The sequence below is a fragment of the Tachypleus tridentatus genome, chromosome 5 (genome assembly GCF_004210375.1).
Source record: "Tachypleus tridentatus isolate NWPU-2018 chromosome 5, ASM421037v1, whole genome shotgun sequence".
Classification (NCBI taxonomy): domain Eukaryota; kingdom Metazoa; phylum Arthropoda; class Merostomata; order Xiphosura; family Limulidae; genus Tachypleus; species Tachypleus tridentatus.
In genome coordinates this window covers 22,653,848-22,677,190 of record NC_134829.1, presented here as the reverse complement: position 1 = coordinate 22,677,190, position 23,343 = coordinate 22,653,848, and the positions used below count along the sequence as shown (strand labels likewise).

The window sequence follows — 23,343 nt, the reverse complement described above, 5'->3', positions numbered from 1 at the left end:
CAATTTACTCTATTGCAACGATATGAAAGTATTTAAAGAATTTCTTTTATGCAGCGTTATAGAAGTGTGGACATAATTTAGTCTAAAACACTGATATAGAAATGTCTGAATAATTTGGTTAATGTACAGATATACAGGTGTGTAAACAATTTAGTCTAATCTACCGATATACAAGTGTGTAAATAATTTAGTCTAGAGTACCTGCACAAAAGTGTTTGTAAATAATTTCTCTCAAGCACCGTTATGTAAGTTTTTAAATGATTTAGTCTAATGTACCGATATACAAGTGTGTAAATAATTTAGACGAATATACCAATATAAAACTTTCGAAATACTATAGTTCAATGTACCGATATCGAAGTGTTTAAACAGTTTAGTCCGGTGCACCGACAGAAGTGAGTAAACCTTTTGCCCAATGTAGAGATACAGGAGTGGGTAGTGACCTTAGTCCAATCTACCGATATAAAAGAAGTGTAACAATTTAGTCCATATCACCTGAAATGAAGTGTGTAGAGCATTTGTCCTATGCATATAAATAGAAGTATTGAAACAATTTAGATCAATGCATCAATATTGAGGTGTGAATAATTAAATCTAATGTACATGTATAAAGGTGTTTAAACAGTTCAGGACAATTTGACGATATGGTAGTTTGTAAAAAAAATTCCAAAGTACCGAAGTAGAAGTGTATAAGAATTTCTTCTAGTGTACTAATATATACGTTTTTATAGAAATTGTGGAATGCACAGATATAAAAATGTTTAAACAATTCAGTACAATGTACCGAAATAGAGATGTGTAAACAATATACCAAATGTATTGAAAGAGAAGGGTCTAAAGAGTTTTGCCTAACGTACTGATATAGAAGTGTTTAAACAATTTAGTCTTATGTACTTATCTAAATGTATGTAATGAATTTAGTCTAATATACCGGTATAAATGTGTGTATACAATTTACTCTAATGTACTGATATAGAACTTTGTAAACAGACAGATTTGGTGGAACATAGTTTTCAGTAACAGTTTGAGAAAACGATACTGATTGCATTACTTTAGTTCAATCCATTTGAATATTTCAATTTAGGAGAAGAACACATATATTTTCATATGCAACTTTTTATTATACTTTACTTCATCAAAGACAGATTATAAAGAAATCAAGATTATATATTGCATTTTTTTACATCACTACATAATAAACTCAGAAAATTTACTGTAACATTTATCGGTTAATTGTAATATTTAAAGAAACTAGAAACGCTGCACATTATTTATTGCTGATGTCGATTCCGGAAAATATAGTTCTCAGCTTGTGTTTTATTTTGTTTTCTCCGCTGAATGACGTTGGTATGGCCAATGACGTCATTAGTTCTTTGCCACCAATCTTTTTCTGAGGGTAAAGAGGGACGCCTGACACCTAGATAAAGAAAACAAAACGATCACGTATCCAACCTCAGCAAACGGTAACATTGAAAACAATATTGAATCATATAAACTACATTAACTATAAAATATGAACCTTTATTATACATTTTAAATGAATCTTTTCTTGTGCTCGAAAAGCTGGAGTTAATGATTTCCACTTATAAGTTTGAAGACATTTCTTTCTGCCATTCTAAAGCTTAATGCAATTGTTTGAATAAAAAACGTGTCTCTTCATTATTCTTTCGAATAAAACTTTAAGTTATTGTCTCCTTCAAACTAGTCCTGTTTAATTACATTTTTCTTTCTATTTTTGTCTCGAAAATAAAGTTTGTGTTCTAGTGGTTAAGGTGTTCAGGATATGCTTTCAGATTTATTGACCAACACCTTCTGCATAAACATACTTTACAATTTGAGTATTATAAGTGGTTGTAATTCCCCTACTCCCTCTTATACAAATAGCGTAACAGAAAACGATGGTTGCTATAGAAAGTTAGGTAATACTGTATGCAGTAGCTTTGCGCAAAATTGTCAAGAAATTATCTGAATAGAAATATCAAAATTTATCTTTCCCGCTTGGTATGTGATTGAACGTTTGTGCCTAACAACGGTATTCAACTGTATGTGTACATGTGGGCGTTAAAACTAGACAAATACCAGATCTCATCAGGTGGTTATTTGTTCTAAAAAGGTTTTAAAGTCACGTCACTTAAAAAAACAACATCAAAAACTAATATCACGTAATTAGTATTATACTCTGACAGTAACTTTTCTAAAGAATGTATGGTCCGGCATTGCCAAGTGGTTAAAGTGATCGTCTTGTAATCTAAAGGTAACAGGTTAGAATACTCGTCTCACCAAACATGCTCGCCCTTTCAAGCGCGGGTACGTTATAATTTAACGGTCAATTCCACTCTTCTTTGGTAAAAGAGTATTCCAAGAGCAGGTGGTGGGCAGTGATGAGTAGCTGCCTTCCCTCTAGTGTGATACTGCTAAATTAGGAAAGACTCCGGCAGATGGCTCTCGTGTAGCTTGCACAAAATTCTAAAAGAAACAAACAAGCCATCAATGGATATGAACAAACAGATAGTGACGCTATAGAAATATTTGATTCGCATACAGTATATACTTGAAAAAATAAAAGTAAATGACTTAAACATTCTAATTTCATAAATACAGTATACGATGTGTGTATTTATTACCTGCAGTCGTTGGATATACGATAATTATTACGAGTAACGCGAGAACCACCCAAATCTTCATTTTCTATGATTAACTGTATTCTGCTTCCAAGTGAATATTTGAGAGAAAATATTCCATCTTTTATACGTTGAATTCTTTTCTGTGTGAGCAATAAGTACTTCCGGGATTTATGTATGTAGATGTTTATGTCACGCCTCATAATGACAACACAAGTTTAACTGATTAGATTTCCTCATAACTGCAGCAGATTGGTCTGCCACTCTGAGATGTACGTGTTTTACTTGCTATAATGATGTGAGCTTTGTCAAACACAATCATGGAACAAATGAATTTAGGCTTGTGTTAAGTTAAGGTGGTTAAAACTTTAAGGTTAAAGTAAAGAGCATTTTATGGTGTTCTGTTCTTCATTACAACAACATATCCTGGTAGCGGTTTTTGATACATGTGGTGAGCACAGCACAGATATTTCACTGTGTAGCTCTGTGCTAAACTTTTTTATTTTTATTTAAGTACAAAGCTATGCAAAGGGCTACCAGTTCTTTGCCCATAATGGAAATCGAAACACAGTACCTAGCATTCTAAGCTTTCACACATACCGCTCTTGCTCTTCATTGGTCTAGAAGTACATCAGTCAGACCTAATGATATTCTCAACTAGATGCTGTGCCATGTATCTCCTGTCTCTCTTGCTATTCGTCAGGACAATTTTAAACCAAATCTGGCAGAAGAAGGCTTTTCCTAATGGTTAGCGATTGGCTATTGTCTTCCCTTCTTCTAAGAATGGGAAGGAAGCCCAGATTTCTTCATACTACGATCCAATTGCTTTGACCAGCTGTCTCTGTAATATTTAAAGAGGATGGATGATGCTCATCTTGTTTAGTTCCTCGAATCAAACAATCTCCTATCGACCACCCAATGTGTGTTCCAAAGACAATGTCTCATTATATACCACCTGATTCGACTTGAAACGTTAATCAGGGAAGCCTTTCTCAAGTGGCAGCATCTTGTTTCTATAATTTTTTGCCTTGAGAATGTTTATAATACTACTTGAAGTTATGGTATTTAATAAAACCTTTAGTGATATGGGTTACGTGGCCATTTGCCCATTTTTTTTTTTTTATTTTTTATTGGACCAACAAGTCCAAGTTTGTGTGGTTTTAACATTTTCCCGTTTTTTTCCCACAGGCACTTCAAGTCCTTCATGAGTGTGTCTTTAGTGTTACACTTTTCAGAATAAAGATTAATGTCGTCACTGAACAACTCCCTCCTACAGGAACAAATATACTCTATGTCGATGACTTCCACATCTCATTTCAGTTGTCGAGCATGATGTTTATTGAGCGCCACTCATAAGCTGCCCTCAGTTGTTTATTGAAGTGGACCGCAACCAACACTTTTACATTTCATTTTCTCTTTCTAAAACCATTTATCTGAACTTTTGCCACCTCAGAGGATTTCACTCCTATCCTGAGCTCTGTCTCAGTAAATTTGTGCTTCCATTTGTCCCTTAGGCAACGATCTTGATGCTTACATTTTACTGTAAGCTGACTTTCATTCCACACATCAAGCCACTACATGACAAGTGTAAAAGGGCACTGAACATTCTCAGTGTCCTCTCTTTCACCTCTTGGGGAGCATAATGAAGTTCTATGCTAAAGATCTATAGTAACCTCATTTGATCAAAACTGGACTAACAGACTCTGGTCTATGGCTCTGCCAGGACCTCAGCCTTGAATATGTTGGACCCCATTCACCATCGAGGGGTTTGGCTATGCATGGAGGCTTTCCAAACTTTTCCCGTCCAGTGTTTGTACACCATGTCTCATGACTTTCCTCTGCTCATCCGCCATTTGCAACTGTCTTTACTGTTTACTTCAAAATTTCAATATTTACCACAACATTCTACCTGGAGTTTTTCTTCTTCCTCATCGTTCTATTTGGCTTTTGTATCCAAGTGAAGCTGTCTGAATTGGGTCTGTCTTTGGATGACGATGCTGCTTCCACTGGTCAGCCCATTCCACTATGGCTTATTAACATGCTCACCTGTTACCTTTCTTTGAGACATCTGAGGAAGGCGGATACTCCCGACTGAAAGTACCGTCCTCTACTTACCAAATACTTTCGAGCAATCCTTTCATTCCTATTCATATCAATGGTTTGAAATCAGATGATTCTGTGGGCCCTATCATGGCATGTTGTGGTTCGGTGGTTGCACACAGGATCCCCGCTACAATTTCTGTTGTCATTACCGAATTTTCCGCCATTTTTATTTTCTGGAGCATGTAGAAGCAAAACAGTACACCGATTTTACTATCCATACCAACTCACTTAATTCTCTCCTGGCCTTGCAACTGCTTCACGTTAGTTCTAACCCTGGTCTAGTTGATATTGAAAACCGACTATCTCATTTCTGTTGATTATCCATTTCTATCCAGTTCTTCTGGATGCCAGGCTACGCCTGTCTTCGTGGGAACAAGCTCGCTCACATTGCAGCTTAATCCATCTGCTCTGGTGCTAACACGGCCGTGCCTGTCCCATACATGGACTATGGTCCTGTATTCAAGGTTTTACTCCGTGTCTGTTGACAGTCGACATGGAGTGAGCCACGTGATTATAAGCTTTTCCAGATCTATTTTCAGTTTCTTTTTGGCTGTCTTGCTTCCATAAGGATCGCAGAAAAAAAGTTATCCTAACTAGGCTACTTATTGATCACAGTTTATAACTCATGGTATTCGTTTATCTGGTACTGATGCACTAATGTTTGTTCTGTGTGACACTTATGTCACAATAGCCCACATTTTATCGTCGTGCCGTAGTAACGATCGAGAGCGATGACATTATTTTAGTCATTTTTATCCATGGGTCCAACCTTGACGTTGGACAGTGTCATTGGTGATAGTGACACTCTCCACCTCAGTTGTGTTTTTAAATTTTTAGGGGCCATTGGTCTCTTCAACTATATTTGATTTTTAATACGTCAATTTACCTTTGTTTTAACGTTATTCCTTTTTAAATATTTTAATACTTTTAGTTTCGTTTTTATACCGGTTGTTTGAAGCAGATAGCCTAATTGCTTGGTGCCAATAAATAAATGGCAAACAATTAATCAATCAAATCACCTAAATTATTGAGAAATTTTTGAGTTTAATAAAACCTACGAAGTCTGTGTGAGAATTTTTTGAAAACATATTTATAAATCCATATTGAAAGATAGATATTGGATTGACACTTTCCATTTCTATCTGTCCAGGCTTAGCATGCCTGGCCTGGTGGTTAGCAGGCTGCAATCTGCATGTCGCAAATTCAAATGTCCGCCCTACCACATACGCTCGCAAAAAGCTATACGAGGGCAATCTGCGCTTGTCGTCCCTAATTTTGCAGTGTAAGACTAGAATGAAGGTAGCTAGTCATCATCATCCACCTCCAATTCTTGAAATACTCTTTTACCAAAGAATATTGGGATTGATCGGCCGAAAGAGCGAGCATGTTTATCGTGACGGTGATTACGAGTTGATCGCGGTTGCAGCAGTAAGAGGGAATTGTTCAGTGATGGCATTAATCTTTATACTGGAAAGTGTGACACTCGAAACATAGCCCTGATGAACTCAGAGTTTCTGTAGAAAAGAACTGGAAAGTGTCGAAGCCACATGAACTTGGAATCTCCTTTAATTAAAATTTTTAATAAACATGAGCGATTGGCCACGTACCCCATATATATGGAGGTCTCGAAAAATGCCATACCTCCATGTTGAATCATAAGACTTCTCAATATCAAAGAATATTGATACAAGGAATTGTCGTTTGAGATAGGCTTCTCTGATTGACGTTTCAAGTCGAGTCAGGTGGTCCACGGTGGAGCGCTTTCTTCGGAACCAACTCTGGGTGGGCGAAAGAAGGTAGTTTGATTCGAGGAGCGAAACAAAACGAGCATTAACCATCCTCTCTAAGATCTTACAGACACAGCTCGTCAAAGCAATTGGACGGTAGTTCGAAGAAATATTGGGATCCTTCCCAGGCTTAGAGAAAGGTAGGAGAATTGCCTGGCGCCAGGCATCATGAAAAAGATTCTCCTGCCAGATCCGGCTAAAAACAATCAGAATAATAACAATAGAAGCAGGAGATAGCTGGTGCAGCATTTCATAGTGTATTTTATCATGTCAATTCGATGACATGATAAAAGACCAATGAAAGACCAGTTGGAATCCAACAAGTGGAAAGGGCAATTTTAATCATAGAGACTATCAGCTTCAAAGGTAAGAGGTGATCGCTCTGCCCGAATCTTGATGGCTAAGAAGGTAGAGGAAGAAACAGAAGTGCTATGTATACCAGGCAAAACCTTTCACCTAGATAATCGGCGATGCTCCGAGTATCAGTTACTTTCTGATAATCAGAGAGTAAGATCGAGAAGGGGACAGAATTATATTGCCCACTGACCTTTCGAATCTTGTACCATATGAATTTGGAACTGGTAGTAGAAGATATACTGGATGTGAACTTAATCCAAGATTCCTTCTTGCTTTGATGTCTTTCCCACCAAAAATGTGCACGGACCTGCTGGAAAGCGATGCGGTGCAAGTGTGTGGTAAACCAACGAAAAGTTTTTCAGGCCCATTTCAAAGCCATCCGTGGTTTTAGTGATACATTGAAGAGCTGCTTGTATAATACAGTCAGTTACTGCTGACACACCGTCATCTATTGAGGGCCTACAGACGATTGCAGGATCAAATTCTGTGAGAGTTGTGATAGAAGGCAAGTTTGCTATATCCAGCTTTCACCGGGTTACGCGAGTTAGGTATCATTGACCACGGCCAGTCTCTCTCAAAATTATAGGGAAATGATCACTGCTTTGTAGATTATTAGCAACCCTCAATGAAACATGGGAGAACAGTGAAGAGGAGCAAACTGAGAGATAAATAGCAGTAAAGGACTGACCAGGTATATAAAAATAAGTGTAAGAACCAGTATTGAAAAGTGAAAGGTTGTGATCAGAGAGCATATACTCTACAGAGCGACCCTCCTATCAATATCAGCACTTCCCCAGAGGTGATGATGTCCATTAAAGTCCCGTAGGATTAAAAACTGAAAGGGAAACTGTTCAATGAGAGCATAAAGGTGTGAGTGATCATAGGTCTCTCCATGAGACAGGTAGAGAGATCAAACAGTGGTGATACGACCAAAGGAAACACGGGTAGCTACGACCAACAAGGGAGAATTGAGTGGCAAATACAAGGTGGGTACATGCTGATCAACCAACAGTACCACCTCTCCACGTCTTTTTCCTTTTCTGTCTTTATTCGAGGGAGGTCTGTCGACTTCCATGGATCCTACCCTGGGTCGATTGTAGATGTCTTTCCTGTTGGAAGAGGGTTCCAGCGACTGAGGACGTGAACGAATGATCGTATTGCATGTTCGGGTGGCAAAGAAGATGTATTTGAGGAACAAAGGATGTAAATCTTGGGATTTGCTGAAATGTATGTTAGAGACAGAGATAGGTGTTGAAATTTATTCATCAATTTTTAACTATGCAGGTCAAAAGACTTTTCATTTGATTTGATAACGGTTCTTTTGGAGACACAGAGATACCTGTCTGCACTCCCACTGCAGTAATGGAATGAAGTGCAGCAGCATAGCAGATGAAGTAGTAAATAGACACTTTCGAGCCTCAGGGTAAGTAATGTTATGAATCGTTTTCAAACGCTACACCTCTTTTTCTTCCAAATTTTAGAGCAAGAACGAAAGTAGGACAAGTGAAAGCAATTGCAAGTGACGTAATGAGGGTCCGTTTCACACTCGTAGGCATCATGGACCTTGCCACCGTAACAAGCACACGTCAAGGAACCACGACATGACGTCGTCTAGTGCCTGAACCGCTGACACTAGATACTTCTGAGAAGGTTTGGAATGCATGGCCGTATCTTGCAATTCACATAACCTGCCTTGATGGTGGAAAGTGGACGTTGTGATGTAAATATCAGAACGAGGATATTGGTTGGCAATGTGACTCCATCTTTAAGAGTCGAGATACGCCTCATTGCAGAAACTCCTCGAGTGCAGAAACCAGCGAGAATCTCTGACTCAGGGGAGTTCCTCAAATCCCTCTCGACGATAACTCCTCGTGATGAATTCAAAGCAGCATGAGGTGTAACCTCAGTTGGGATGTTCGCAATTGCCTTTAAATAAAAGAGGAGTTTACTGTATTGAGATGTAGATGTTTCCACCAATATATCACCAGATAAAAGCTTCTTTACTGACTTTGGAAAGCCAGCAATTCCCCCTACACCATTCTAGAAATTAATTTAATTGTTTGAAAAAATACAACATATTCAACTTTCTACTTATTCTACAACATTTTACTTATTCTTTAGAATAAAACTTCACGTTAATGTTTATTTTGAACTTCACACAAAACTACTCGAGGGCTATCTTCGCTAGCAGTCCCTAATTTAGCAGTGTAAGACTAGAGGGAAGGCCACTAGTCATCACCAAATCTTGGGCTACTCTTTTACCAACGAATAGTTGGATTGATCGTCACATTATAATTTTCCCACGGCTGAAAGGACACGCATGTTTGGTGCGACCGGGATTGAAACCCGCTACTCTCCGATTAGGAGTCGAACGCCTTAACACGTTTGGCCATACCGGGCCTGACGTTGATGTCTACTCAAAACTAACTATTTTTAACGATATTTTTCTTTTGATTTTTTACTCGCAAATTAAGAGCGTTATCAAGTGTTTAACGTGTCAAGGATGTGCATCCAAAGATTTATGGTTCAAGACTCTTGATACAAAAACTTGCTTCACATTTTGAGGAATATAAGAGTGGTTGTAAACCCTCTATTTCCTCAAATATGATTGTTTGTTTGTTTGTTTTGAAATTCACCCAACGCTACTCGAGGGCTATCTGCTCTAGCCGTCATTAATTTAGCAGTGTAAGACTAGAGGGAAGGCATCTAGTCATCTCTACCCACCGCCAACTCTTGGACTACTCTTTTACCAATTAATATTGGGATTGACCGTAACTTTATCACGCCCCAACGGCTAAAAGGCCGAGAATGTGTGGTGCGACACTGATCCTCAAATAAGAATAGCCTAACAGCTGACGATGGTTACTGCTGAAAGAAAATACCGAAGCTAGGAGCGAAATTTTTAGGAAAACAGTTAAACAGAATGATAAAAAAATTAATTTTTCGCGTAAGATGTTATAGAAAGTTTGTGCCTAGCTACAGTGTTCAAATATATATATATATGTATTTCATAGTCAATTTACAATCATATTGGTAACTGAAGGACTGTCTGTGTGCGGGTTAAAGGTTAGTATACGAGCTTACAAGGTTAATATCTAAGGTTCGATTCTTTTCATATAGCCCATCTATAACTTTGTAAGAGAACATAACAACGACAAGAAGTGAAAGGTTAAGGACTGTGTATCGTGATAACTGTTTATATTAAGATAAAATCAAGTAATTAAAAACTATTTATAGTAACTTTTTAACGAAGCATAACAATCCAGAAGAATAGTTCGCTTTTCCTATTATTTTTACATAATGTAAAGTAACCAAATATGATATTCAAAATTCGAATATTTGTTTTTAAAAACCAGTACATATTTTCTACATACAAGTTACATACTTAAAGCTCTATTCTACATTTATAATTGCAATAATCTGAGAATCATTTGGTACAGCTGTGTGTGTATCACTCGTTTGAATAGTTGAACACTTGAATTCCTTAGAGTAACGTGTACAGAAAAGTAAATGTACCTTTTAAGTTTTACCTGGGAAAAAAATATTAGTACTAGTTTCCAGGTTTCAACACCTGGTGTACAAATGAATCATAAGTAGATACCGAACATCTGAGACAAAATTTAGAAAAAGTATCTAAATATACCGTGCTTACACATCTATTCTATGCACGCCATGAAAGGGTATGATATTAAATAATCTCCCAAACGAGTGTTTGAATTTGAAAAAAAAGGAACAATAAATATATCACAAGTTATTGAAATACAGAAATCTGAAATATTTACTTCTACTTTTTAATTAATTGTGTTTTCTTTGATGAACTGGATTTCTGCGTCCAATTTAATTTTGACATTTTTTGACGTTTTCTCACCAAACAAAAAAAATTATTGTGAATATAAATGATAGTTTTGTTTACGGATAGAAAAGAGATAAATATCTCTTCTTTTAAAAATAATATACATTTTTCACTTTTTTTAGCTCTATTTGTAGCTTTATAATTACCGGAAATCGGTTTCTAGCGTTGTTAGTCGTCAGACATACGCTGGGCCACTGAAGGAGGGGTTTGCAATTAGAAACAGAACACAATATATTGTTCTTTGCTTTAAATTTTGTGTCTACCTTAATTTAACATGACCATAAGATCGTTGGTTCGATGCTCGTATGTGACATAGCTCATATCATTATGGTCTCGTTACACCAAATATGTTTGGTCTTTCAGCCGTGGGGGCGTTTTAATGTGACAGTCATTCCCACTATTTGTTGGTAAAAGAGAGTAGTCGAAGAGTTGGCAGTGCGTTGTGATGACTAGCTTCCCTCTAGTCTTACACTGCAGAAATAGGGAACGCTAGCGCAGATAACCTTCGTATAAACTGTTGAGTTTCTTTTGTAACAAGGGCACGTAACTTTAAGATCTGTTTACATAATTCGCGGAAGTAGTTATTCTCCATACTGAAACGAATTGAACCTACTAAACATAGAGTATTTCCTTTAAACATACTATACTGTTTCAAGCAGAATAAAGCAGAATTCACTTAATCATTGAAGAATGAAGGTCAGGGTGGTTCAAGCGTTACCCGTAATCTTCACCGTAATTACACTGAGTACAGGTAATAAACACACACATTGTAAACTGTATTTTTGAAATTAGAATGTTTAAGTCATTCGTTTTCATTTTATCAGATTTTCCAAACTTATGATTAAACAACCAAAATATCTTTAGACCGTTAGTATTTATTTATTCAGAATCTTTATGGCTTAAATAAATAGTTACGAAGTATACTTTGTGCAGATTTTTATTTTATAAATGATGTGACTTAGAACCTTTTTCAGGAGAAATAGCCATCTGAATAAATCTGCTGTTTTCTCAATTTTAAAGGCTATATAGATACTTGAATACTGTAAATTAATGTAAAACAGTAAATGTTTTGTTGTTTTCTTAACAATTTCGATCAAAGCTACTGCATACAGCCATTTCTATCTTTCTACAGTAACCATCGTCTGCACTTAGTCTGTTTTATTTGATCAAATAGGGGGCTTAAAACCACTTTTATAGACATCAAGGTGCGAAGCATGTTTTTGCATCAAGAGTCTTGAACCATAAATCTTTGTATGCACATCGAAAGAAAGAAGTAGTTAAAGGGAGTTAGTTTGAAGTGCACAATATCTTCAAGTTGAATTCTAAATGATTATGAAGAACATATATGATATGTTTTTTTCAAACAATTGAATTAAGTTTTGAAATAGCAAAAGGAAGTGTTTTCAAACTCACAACTATAAAACCATTATCTGTAGCTTCTTCACAGGTAAAGATTTACTTTGTAAGAACCATTAAATATGTGTTTGTTTGTTTTTTAATTTTCGCGCAAAGCTACACGAGGGCGATATGCACCAGACGTCCCTAATTTAGCAGTCATCATTCGATATATATATATGAAGCTCAAACTGAAGCTTAGAGCACCTGAAGTTTCCTAAATCAACAAATAAAGTATAATGTTTCTAGTTTCCTCAAATATTACAATTAACCGAAAAATGTTACAGTAAACTTTATGAGTTTGTTATGTTTGATATAAAAAATGCAATATATAATCTTGATTTCTTTATAATCTGTCTTTGATGAAGTAAATGACAATAAAAAGTTACATATGAAAATATTTGTTTTTCTGCTGAGTTTAAACATTAAAACTGACTAGTTATAGGTGATTAATTGTTTTACTTTGTTAAAATATTCGTTTCTTTTGAAAGTTCTTTTTAATTTGGGTTTCACTTGTTCTTAAACTCTAAAATAAATTTAAAAATCATTTTTTACCGAGAGCAGTGGACTAAACCACTATATTCAGTTTCATTTTTGTATGATAAACTAGTTGTTGCTGTTCATGGTAAAACCATAGAACATGTTGAATGTGCACTTTCCAAAATTAGTACACAATACATATAAGTAGCGTTGTAAGCCTGCAGATTTGGCGCTGATCTGAGTTGGGGGTTAGTGACACTATAAAATACAATGACATAAGTGTCATAACGTAACCGAAATCACTACGTGAGATGATGGACGACACAAAAATAGTTTCGATGAAAGTACACTAGGCCCGGGAGGGCCAAGCGTGTTAAGGCACTCGACTCGTTATCTGAGGGTCGCGGGTTGGAATTCCCGTCACATCAAACATGTTATCCCTTTCAGCCGTGGGGGCTTTATAAAGTGGGGGTCAATCCCACTATTCGTTGGTACAAGAGTAGCCCAAGAGTTGGCGGTGGGTGGTGATGACTAGCTGCTTTCCCTCTAGTCTTACACTACTAAATTAGGGACGGCTCGGTGCAGCGGGCTAACAACCAACTCACTTAAATACCTGTTGAAGAATCCGCAAGCCATTGCGGTCCTATGTTCCTTGATGGAATCTTATGGTGATAATTAACTTACTAACTAAATTAAATCGTTTACATATTTCTATGTGGGAACAATGTATTAAAGTGGTTACATACTTCTATATCGGTACGTTAGACGAAATTGTTTAAACACTTGTGTATAGGCACTTTAAACTAAATTGTTAACACACTAGTCTATTAGTTTGTTTGTTTATATACTTATATATAGCTATAGTAGTCGGAATTATTTACACACACCTGTTTGTCGGTACAGTGAGCGAAATTTTGTAAACATTCATATATTGGTATAACAGACGTATATATTTTGATGTTTTATAAATAATTCACCCTAAGATACTTAGCTTATTTATAATAATTTTTCTCCAGTGTTGTGCTCATGTTCTACTTTTGAAAATAATTTCTTGCTTTAATACAAGGAATTATATAACTCAGTAAAATGGACGCCATTTTTAAAGTAATGGTAGGTGTAGGGTACGAAAATATTTCTTTTTTCTAGAAGAAAGCATTGACCTTGTAAAAGGAAGTCAAAATATTAATGTTCGTCATTTCATTGTTATTTCTATAACAATATAATGATATAATATGTATATATATTGAAAAAAAAAACAAATATTAGCAGTTGTTAGAAAGCGTTTGATTGCCTTTACCATAATCAGTGTTTTCTTAATGTGCTTTATGTAAGTAGCGTAGACAGTCTTTGTGTAGTTGTGCTCAAAATTCAAAACAAACCAAACCTCAAGAAAGTTTTTAGAGGCGAGTGTTAAAATCGTTCTTTAACAAGCCAAAATAGTAAGTAAAGAAGGTATTAGATCAGGGATGGGCAACTCCATGGCCAGTGGAAAGCACAGTTATGGCCACCTAGAGTTTAGGAATGAACTTTTTCCATCATTTATTTTTTATCGCAAATTTGGTAATCAACAACTGTACTGTCTCACGTCATCGCTAATGTTGCGCGCTTCATCACTGCCACGGACTCCGCCCATTTTGTAACGTCGGTCTGGTTTAGATGTTTGTTATCTAGTGTGCTTTGTTTTGCATGCGCTTGCAAACATATTTTTATTGTGCAACTTTCAAGTGTTTAAATATATTTTGTTTTCAATCCCATAATATAAACAAGTGAATAATTCGAAAACGAAAGAATCCAGATGATGGTGAACACTCAGAAAATAAAGACAATTTAAATAATTCTGGCATTACTGACGAAAAGAGAATGGCGCGTGACTGGAAAAACGTGAAACGAGAATTTAATGAAAGTTGGGAGTTGAAATTTTAAGTTTTTAGGAATAATAAAGTATCCAACCTTAAGAGACACTTTAATAAGTTTTACGACGAATTTGAAATAAAATTTACATTTGAAAGCAAAAATGGTATGAATGAAATTAGCCGTCTGAAAGCTCAACTTCATGAACAAAAGTAAGGCCTAAAAATATTTTTATCGTCGATAAAACTAGTTACGTTAACTAGCTGTAAAGCAGCTTGGATTCTAGCTGAAAAGAAAAAATAATTTTCTGATGCTGAAATAGTAAAAGATTGCGGTCATTGAAACTCTGTTGGAGAATTACGATTCAAAAATAAAAGATGGTATTCTTCAAAAGGTAAATAATTTGCAATTAAGTCGAAGAACAATTGTCCACAGAATGCTAAAGTTAGCGAAAGACATGGAAAATCAGTTGCTTGAACAAATAAAAGACTGTTTGTATTTTTCTTTAGCACTAGATGAATAAACAGATGTTGGTGACACTGCACAGTTGATATTTTGGGTTCGATATGTAACTTCAAATCTTCAAGTGAGGGATGAAATGTTTGGCCTTTCTTGATTACGAGATCAGACATGTGGAAAAACATCTTTGAAGAATTTGTTAAAATGTCAAAAAAATTCAATCTGGATTTTAAAAATCTGGTTTCTGTCACAACAGACGGTGCTCCAGCCATGACTGGAACGAAATTAGGATTTGTTTTTCTTTTGAAGCAGCATTTAATTGAATATAATGTGAAGACCACGCTGCCATCTTTCCATTGCATTTTGCGTTAGGAAAGTTGATGTGCTCAGATGTCTAAAACTGATGAATTGAAAAACTTGATGGACATTGTTGTAAAAATTGTGAATTATATTAGAAGTGAAAACTCTCTCATTCATCGACAGTTTGTTGAGTCTTTGAAGAAAAGCAGTGACTGTACTTTTGATGATCTTTCTGATTTTGCAAATGTAAGATGGTTAAGTGGAGGAAAAGTCTTGGAACGATTTACTTCTTTATTTTGTCAAATAAAAGAGTATCTTGTTGAAGAAGGTAAGATTGAAAATTTCCCTGTAATTGAATCTTTGTCATGGTAGTGTGTTTTGCACTTTCTTGTGTTACACTGCTGAATCTTTGGGCGAAATTGAAAACAAACCAAACCAAAACTATTCAGCTATCCATGCGGAGACCTGTTTTATTGCTTCCGGCACCATTTTTATGCTGCTTGTGTGAAGCTTAAATGTTTAACCAGCTGAAAACAGAATTTTGTTCGCTTGTGAGGCAAACAATGCCCAACTGTCTTTGATGATCATTTGTTGCTTTTGTAACAGATGATCGTACACCATGGGTTTTAAATATGTATTGACAACCTTTTGTATTGTAAATTTCCAATCTGGACTGAGGTCGATAGATTCCAATAGCATCAGGTGTTCATTATATGTGGTTATGTCGAATTACCTCAGTCATAGCATATGGCACCTATATTTTGCTATATATAGCAACGACGTTTTCCTGATGTGTCTTTTAGGCCATCCCTTTTTTTGCATCTGTAGGGTAGTTTTGGAGCTCGAATGTTTTAATTATTTCAGTTGTGGTGTACACTACCTCCATATTCATGACTTTCTCTGGTGAGTTTTTCATACACACCTTTACTAATTGTTTTTTTACACCAGTTAGATAGCTGAGAAGTTATAATGGTTGAAAACAGTAATTTCTTCATGACGGAAAACATGTTCCTTAAACTGCACAATCCTTGTAAAGAACTTTCTTTGTAAGCACTGTTGGTGTTATGTTTCTGCTGAGACCTGTGGGATAGGACTTTAACAAGGGGTGAAGCGAAGGGTAGCTGAAAAGTTCTAAAACAGATGTTTTGCATCTTTCCAGTCGTATCTAGTTGTGTAGTATTCATACTGATTATTGGTATGGGGTAATTTAAAACGTAGTGGATAAAACTTTGGTAGAGCATAAGTAAGTGATGCTATTCACATTTGTTTCGGAATATTAAAATACCTCAATTCTTTATTCGAAATTTCAAGCGAGAGAGAAAGAATAAGAGATAGACAGAAAGATTAATATAAAGCAAGTTAGCAGTGTGGCCAAACGAAAAAATAGTCAGTGAAAGGCATCATGGCGAGAAACGTGTCGGAAATATTCAAGTTTTAGTTACAAAATTGAATAACGACAACGAATAGAACAGCCGGACGAACATAGTTCAGTCTATGTTATAGTTAAATACTTTCTTTTATAACTATTCGTGTCATGACTGTATTGTACGTTGATCATTCACGTTAAAAATGGAGTGGATTAGGTGTCAAAGTTATTTCTTCGTTTTATATGAATACAACAATATAAATGAGTTTGAGTGGAGTGTATGTATTGATTTTGTTTATTTTGTAGCTTGACAGACTGCAACTTAATAAGCTTAATCTTCGTTTTTTGAACATGTCGTATTTTACTCCTGAGGCAGGCGTCCCTCAGGGACGAATGCAAAGCCTTTTCATTATATATGTCAACAATATTCTCCCAGAAAACCGAAGTTACGAATATGCATCAAAATTTGCAGACGACGTTGTCCTTTGAAAGAATGCACATTCCCCAGCAGTAAGTGTGATAAATCTACCATCACAACTGAATAAAATAGTAGAATACTGTTAACAATAATTTGTTTTTAATTTTATTATGTCAATGTCACACCTCATCTTAACACACAGATCCAGAGACTTGGATAAAACGTAACTGATTCTAATTCTTCTGTTTTGTTTATGTATAACTTCTGTGGTTTTGTTCGTGGTAGAGCTTATAACTTAAATTTTTCTTCACTAATGACAAACAAATCCTCCAATGGGCTGTTGTGCTATATACCTGTAAGATTTTTATCAGTTCTAATTTCAATGTTTTGTTTCATACTCGACTAACTGCACAGTACAAGTTATTAAGAAGCTCAGAAATAACTCTTCCATGATAGTTTGGCCACTATTTTTAACGCAGTACTGTCGTGTTTTTAATCAGACTGGCATACACTTAACTGTTCTAACTTACATCTGCTCTTGAGCTTCCCTAACGATGTCATAGCTTGCATTATCACTTCTTTTAACAGAAATTACTCAAGAGTGGAGCTAATATATACGTTATTATTACATGCATTTATGTAAGAAAGAGTTACTGAAATATCTAGAATGGAAGGTGATTAAAGCATGACCTTCAGAGGTTACTTATAAATCATATTTTCCTTTTTCTAAACATACAAGACACTACAACTTTAATAATTCCTCTAACACCGAGTTCAGACTATGACCTTCAGAGGTTACTTATCAATCGTATTTTCCTTTTTATAAACATACAAGACGCTAAAAATTTAATAATTCCTCTAACTCCGAGTTCGTGCAGGTAATAAACATGTGTGTGTGTATATATATATATGAGCACAATATACAAGTGATTTTAAAATGTTAGTGTAACATCGCTCACGCAGACCACAGAATTAATTTACAAATACGGCAAAAGTGTGTGGTTTATCTATTATCTCTTCGTTTACACTTCGTACATTTACCTATTTTAATCTAACCTTTGTTTTATCTAACAAAAGCATATTACAAATATTATTATTCGTGAAGTTATTTTCACATATATTAACAGATATTGCAAAGGAAAACCAGAATGAACTTATTAAAACAAAGTTAACATAAACAGAACTGTCCTTTTTGTTCTTGTTTTACTTCTTTCTTTTGGTTCAGAAACTTAAATCCTTGCCACATATAGAAAATATGTAACATTTTAATAGTAGGAAATAAGCTTTATATGTTCCAAATATAAGTGTGTATTTAACTCTAAAACTTCATCGAGTTAACTGCTGTGTCCATTGACTAGAATCAAACTCCTGATCGTAGTGTTCTAAGTCCGTGAGACCCATGTGACATGAAAACTATGTGATGTTAGTAATACTGTAATAATTTTGAGTTCTACTATCCTTAACGATTCCTAATATAAGTCATAGTGTAATAAGACTGTCGATGTAACATTGTTATTTCTTTCTAAGGAAATCATGTAGTCGAAAAGTATTGTTGTATATTTTAAATATTTTTCTGTATACAAAAGTTTGTATGTCTAGACTGTTTCTCCTCCAGGTTAGAGATTCTAAGTATCTACTGACTTATTTATTACCAAACACATTAAATTTAAAAGCAATTAATAACTAAGGATTACTTTAAATAAACTGTAGAATAAAACATTAAGCAGTATCTTATAGACTAATACATTGTGCACGAAGTCTTTATAAATCACAAAGCAACAATTCACGATGTTCATGTCGTTCATAAATTGGTTCGAAATAATTAAAGTATTTGAAGTCAATTTCCTTGGCTAAAACAATCATTAACATATTTAGGATGAATTTTAAATTTTCTGCTTACATGTATGAACCAGTTACTACAAGTAATAGTTAACCAAGTTATCTAATAACTTCAAATGACACAATGATGGAGATTTTGATACTTTATTGACTACAGTCACACAACTGTTTCCATGACAAATGGACTTTTTAATAGTAAATAAGTTTAAGCTTCAATTCCGATTATGTTCTTGGCTTCTTCGACCAGCTTGTCCCAAAGGTCTCCAAGGTCATCCTTGTAAGGTCGGAAGAACTCCAGTGCTTCTCGAGCAACTTCAGCGCTGATGTCCTTAGCATGAGTGATGAACTAAGAAGTAGAAACAATGTCATCTTCAGAAAGGTTTTACTTACGTTAGTACTGAATTATGGACCTACGTGACATGTTAGTAAATCTCTTGCCTTACACGTTGAATAAAAATGAAAAACAATTCATTGAAAAAAAGTTTAAACCAACCTCCAGAGCGATCAATTTGACCTTGGCCAATTTGTCTTTGGCGTTTTCGATACCGGCATCCCAGACGGACTTCACCCATTCAGCGAACTTCCAGAATTTTTCCTTAATTCCAATTCCGAGGTTCTGAAAGAAGTCCTTCACTTTTTCCCATAAGTCCTTCAGGGAATAATAACTGCTCCCGATGCCAAGGATCTTGTTTACCAAGTCCTTGAGAGCATCAAGTCCTCGTTCTTTGATGGTCTGAATCAGGCTTTTGGCGAGCTGTCAATGTTATCAAACCATCTAATCACTATTTATTCAAATGAGTAATCACTCAAATAGTAGGTAGAAACAATCTAAATAAAATAATTATTTTGATATCGTTTTTATTCAATATTAAGATCTTTATTATAGGAACATCGTTTGTTATATTTTAAGAGAACAGTTCTAGCCCTGTCAATAAAATTTGAATGATATAATTTAATTAGAATAATCGTATATAATACCATCGAAGTTTTCTTCGAAACGAATAAAAGACGAACATTACAGTAAACGTTCTATACGCAGATACAACTTTGCCCCTTCCTTCTGGAAAATACGTTTTTTATACAGACGTTAAATCTCAACCGACTTTTATGTATTACTTCAAACAAGTAGAGAAAATAGAAATCTTATTATTATATCTAGATATTTGTCATCTTACCATTACTGTATTAATAAAAATAACCTCCTACCTCACTAACAGTTCCCAGTTTCTCTTGAATGTAGTCTATGATACTCTGGATATTCAACTTCTCCATGATCTGCATGAAACATTTTAGCACTTGTCAATCACCACTATTTTGATATGCTAAACATTCACACATAAACTGTAAAATATCACTTGAAATGTACTTTTTCTGTTTTTAAAATCACAAAATATAAATTACTACTTTCAATATTTAATCATTTTGTTTGGTTATATTATTGAATGTACTTAACACACACCATGTTCTTGATCTTCTCAATGATGCTCATGATGTCAAGACCACCCACTAGGTTACCCAGGATGTCCAGCAGACTACGCTTGCCAATACCCAGCTTTTCCAAAAGTCCAGTTACCCAATCCTTTAGCCGATCCTTCAACTTCAGCAGAAGTTCCAGGGCTTTACCACCAGCGTCCAGCCCGAGATCTTTAAGTTGTCCAGCGATCTCTTTAGCCTTGTTTAAAAATTATTGTATGTAATATTGTAAAAACGTATATTTACTAGTCAATATTTGATATAATGACATACATATATACCGTCTGTAAATGTTAAAACGTCACTACTAAACGTTATTGACTCTATTAATTACCATTATTATTAACAGTAGTTACTCTTCTTGATAAATTTTGTTTCTATGATATTTTATAAACACTACTTGTCTTGGTAAAAAACAGCGCTCGTAACAGTTATACCTTATCCAACAAGTTCTGAGCGACCTCTTTGCCCTGATCAATAGAATCTTTTATTTTATTCAGGACATTATCCAAAGCTTCTTTCAGAGTCTTGCCAAGTTCAGTCTTGATGTCTTCTTCAATTCTGAAGAAATTTATTGACCAGTTATTAGATGCTTAAACACTTCAACAAATATTCAAACACTTTATCGTCTTTAAGTGACCATGGGAACATTCATGTACTAAAACAGTTAAAATATTTTATCCACACTTACACAGAATAAAATGTCTAACAGTTTGATTATATATTTGTATTTCGTAGCATATGATAGGTAATTGGTTTTCCTGATTAAACAAATTCATATAAAACGAGAAATTGTTGTAATAAAGAAAATAACTTCGTGGGCAAACACCAATACAAATACTAATACTAAACAAGGTAACTTGTGTACAAATACTGGAAATTTCTGACAGAATCTTCACTTACTCGTCAGATGCCAAACCAAGATCATAACCAGCTACGTCTCGGAGTGGACCAACCTTTTCCATCCCCAACATGAAGTCCATGACAGCTTCGTCAGCAGCATGGTCAAGAACTGAAAGTGAACAACACAGTGATACCAGTGAAATATTACTTGATTATTGATTATTGAAACAGCGATATTTGTAAGTAAAAGTTTAATATTGTAGCCTCAGTCTCATTATTCACTTTGTACTTTCTTCGATGATTGTTGAGTATAAAGCCACACAATATCTATCGCACAATATTTACCATGCTGGGTCACTGGGGTCAAAACACCTATATCTACTATCTGAATTAATATTGTACCTTAGAATATATGCATTTTAAGATTATTTTTGTGGTTTTATTCAGTGTACTTTGAATTTACAATAGTAATAAAGTTGGACAAGAACCCAATACATACCATTGTAGAAACTTGCCGAAGCAAGACCGACGAAGAGAAAAGCCAAAAGGAACTTCATTCTGTGAAAAACAAAAATGTTTCAAATTAGCAGAAAATTTCAAATAAAACTTTTGTATATTTCATTTTATGAAATACTGTTAAACTGTTTTCTTTTTTGCCTAACTTTGAACGAATATGTAACACAAGGAAGAAATCGATCAAATCAACTGAAATAAATATTAACTTTCTGGATTAGTTAAATTAATCTATATAAATGTTTACTACTAATGAACTCTTACTTTAAAGTAAAAACTGTGAAATTAATGATAGATATAATCATAAAAGTATATTAATAGTCATTTTATATCAAAGGTAGAATGATACTTGGAATGATAACTCAGAACAAAGTATATTCTGCAACAAGAATATTAAGTACGAAGTTTTACTTTGCAAAACTAAAATGTGCAATTTCAGAGAATAAAAGACAGAATCCATAAATTACTTAGTTGTTAAATCTTCTTAGTTTTGTTGTAGTAAACTAAATTTATATAATTCATGGCTCATCAGTATTTGTTATTGCTTGATAAAATAAACCAAAAAAGTGCATTCGGATAAACCAATTAACTGAACAAGGAATAATGGACAGGTGAGTTAAGGCACTCGACTCATAATCCGAAGATCGTGTGCTCGAATCCCCATCGAACAATTGTGAATAATTACATATGATAACATAGTTACGTATAATTCAAATATATAAACCATTTTAAGTTGTTAATGATAAGAAAAGGACATATATCAAACAAGAATATTGAAACATAACAGGATTATAATCTATTTTCATTATATTTTACTCTGTTGTAATTTAAAAAAAAAAGTCCTTTTATATGACATTTTCGGTCATATGCACCAACATTTCAGTGTGACAATAATTGTGGAAAACTGTATCAGTTATACTCATGTCTAATTCTATCGATATACAATATTAGAACGTGGTTCATAAATCGGCTAAAAATCATATGTGACATATGCAGTCACGATGTAAGCTTTGTTAAATATTTATACTTCATTGATAAAAAATAAAATAACTATCATACAGAAAAGAATTGAAAACAAGAATAAATATTTTAGACTTTTTTATCCACAGAAAAATTGTAATATCAGAGTGTTTTCTTACCTTGTACCTGACGCGTAACAGGAACTATAGAAATACAATTCTAAGATCCATTTATAGCAGAAATGCTAAAGGATGTCCACCTGGATTTTCTCATCAGTGGCCTTCAGATAAGTGTTTACACACTTCTCCCTCCCACAGCAAGCACATAAAAAATGTTTATAATCTCTAGATTACAATAAAAATACGTGGCTTAAGACGTTTCGCAACTGACACAGTGTGGCAGTCTCTACGTTATTTACAGAAACACATATCTTATGAGTTTTATCTTTTTCTGTGACTCTTGGTGAGTAGCAATGAAGCCACACGAAAATATATCGATATAAAAACTGAAATAGCCCTAACATCTCTTTAATGGTGACTGTCTCGACTTGTTTCATTTGATCATGAAACTGACCTTACAACAAAACAGTATGATTCTGAAGTAAACATAATTCATCAGTTTCTAGACAACCGAATCCACACTTATTTGTATTTTCTTCAAGTGGAGTGGCACAACGGTACGTCTGCTAACTTATACTACAAGAAACCCGTTGCGAGCATAGCACA

The 23,343-nt window shown here is 34.8% G+C and overlaps 1 protein-coding gene across 1 annotated transcript; it reads right to left on the bottom strand.

Annotated features, from left to right (window-relative positions):
* Window positions 1–18,957: 18,957 nt before the first annotated feature.
* Window positions 18,958–22,888, bottom strand: LOC143250698 (uncharacterized). Its single transcript, XM_076501602.1, has 8 exons — window positions 22,798–22,888; window positions 21,645–21,703; window positions 21,206–21,314; window positions 20,740–20,863; window positions 20,289–20,501; window positions 20,036–20,104; window positions 19,323–19,583; window positions 18,958–19,175 (listed from the first exon to the last, which is right to left on the bottom strand). Exons 2-8 carry the CDS (start codon window positions 21,700–21,702, stop codon window positions 19,035–19,037), a joined length of 975 nt encoding a protein of 324 aa, XP_076357717.1. The 5' UTR covers window position 21,703; window positions 22,798–22,888; the 3' UTR covers window positions 18,958–19,034.
* Between the last annotated feature and the right edge of the window lie 455 nt (window positions 22,889–23,343).

Coding starts and splice junctions, on each gene's coding strand:
- LOC143250698 (XM_076501602.1), bottom strand. CDS start 21,702: ATGAAGTTCCTTTTGGCTTTTCTCTTCGTCGGTCTTGCTTCGGCAAGT. Junction 20,864..21,205: donor CTTGGTTTGGCATCTGACGA/GTAAGTGAAGAT, acceptor AAATTTCTTCAG/AATTGAAGAAGACATCAAGA. Junction 20,105..20,288: donor TTGAGAAGATCAAGAACATG/GTGTGTGTTAAG, acceptor TGTTTCATGCAG/ATCATGGAGAAGTTGAATAT.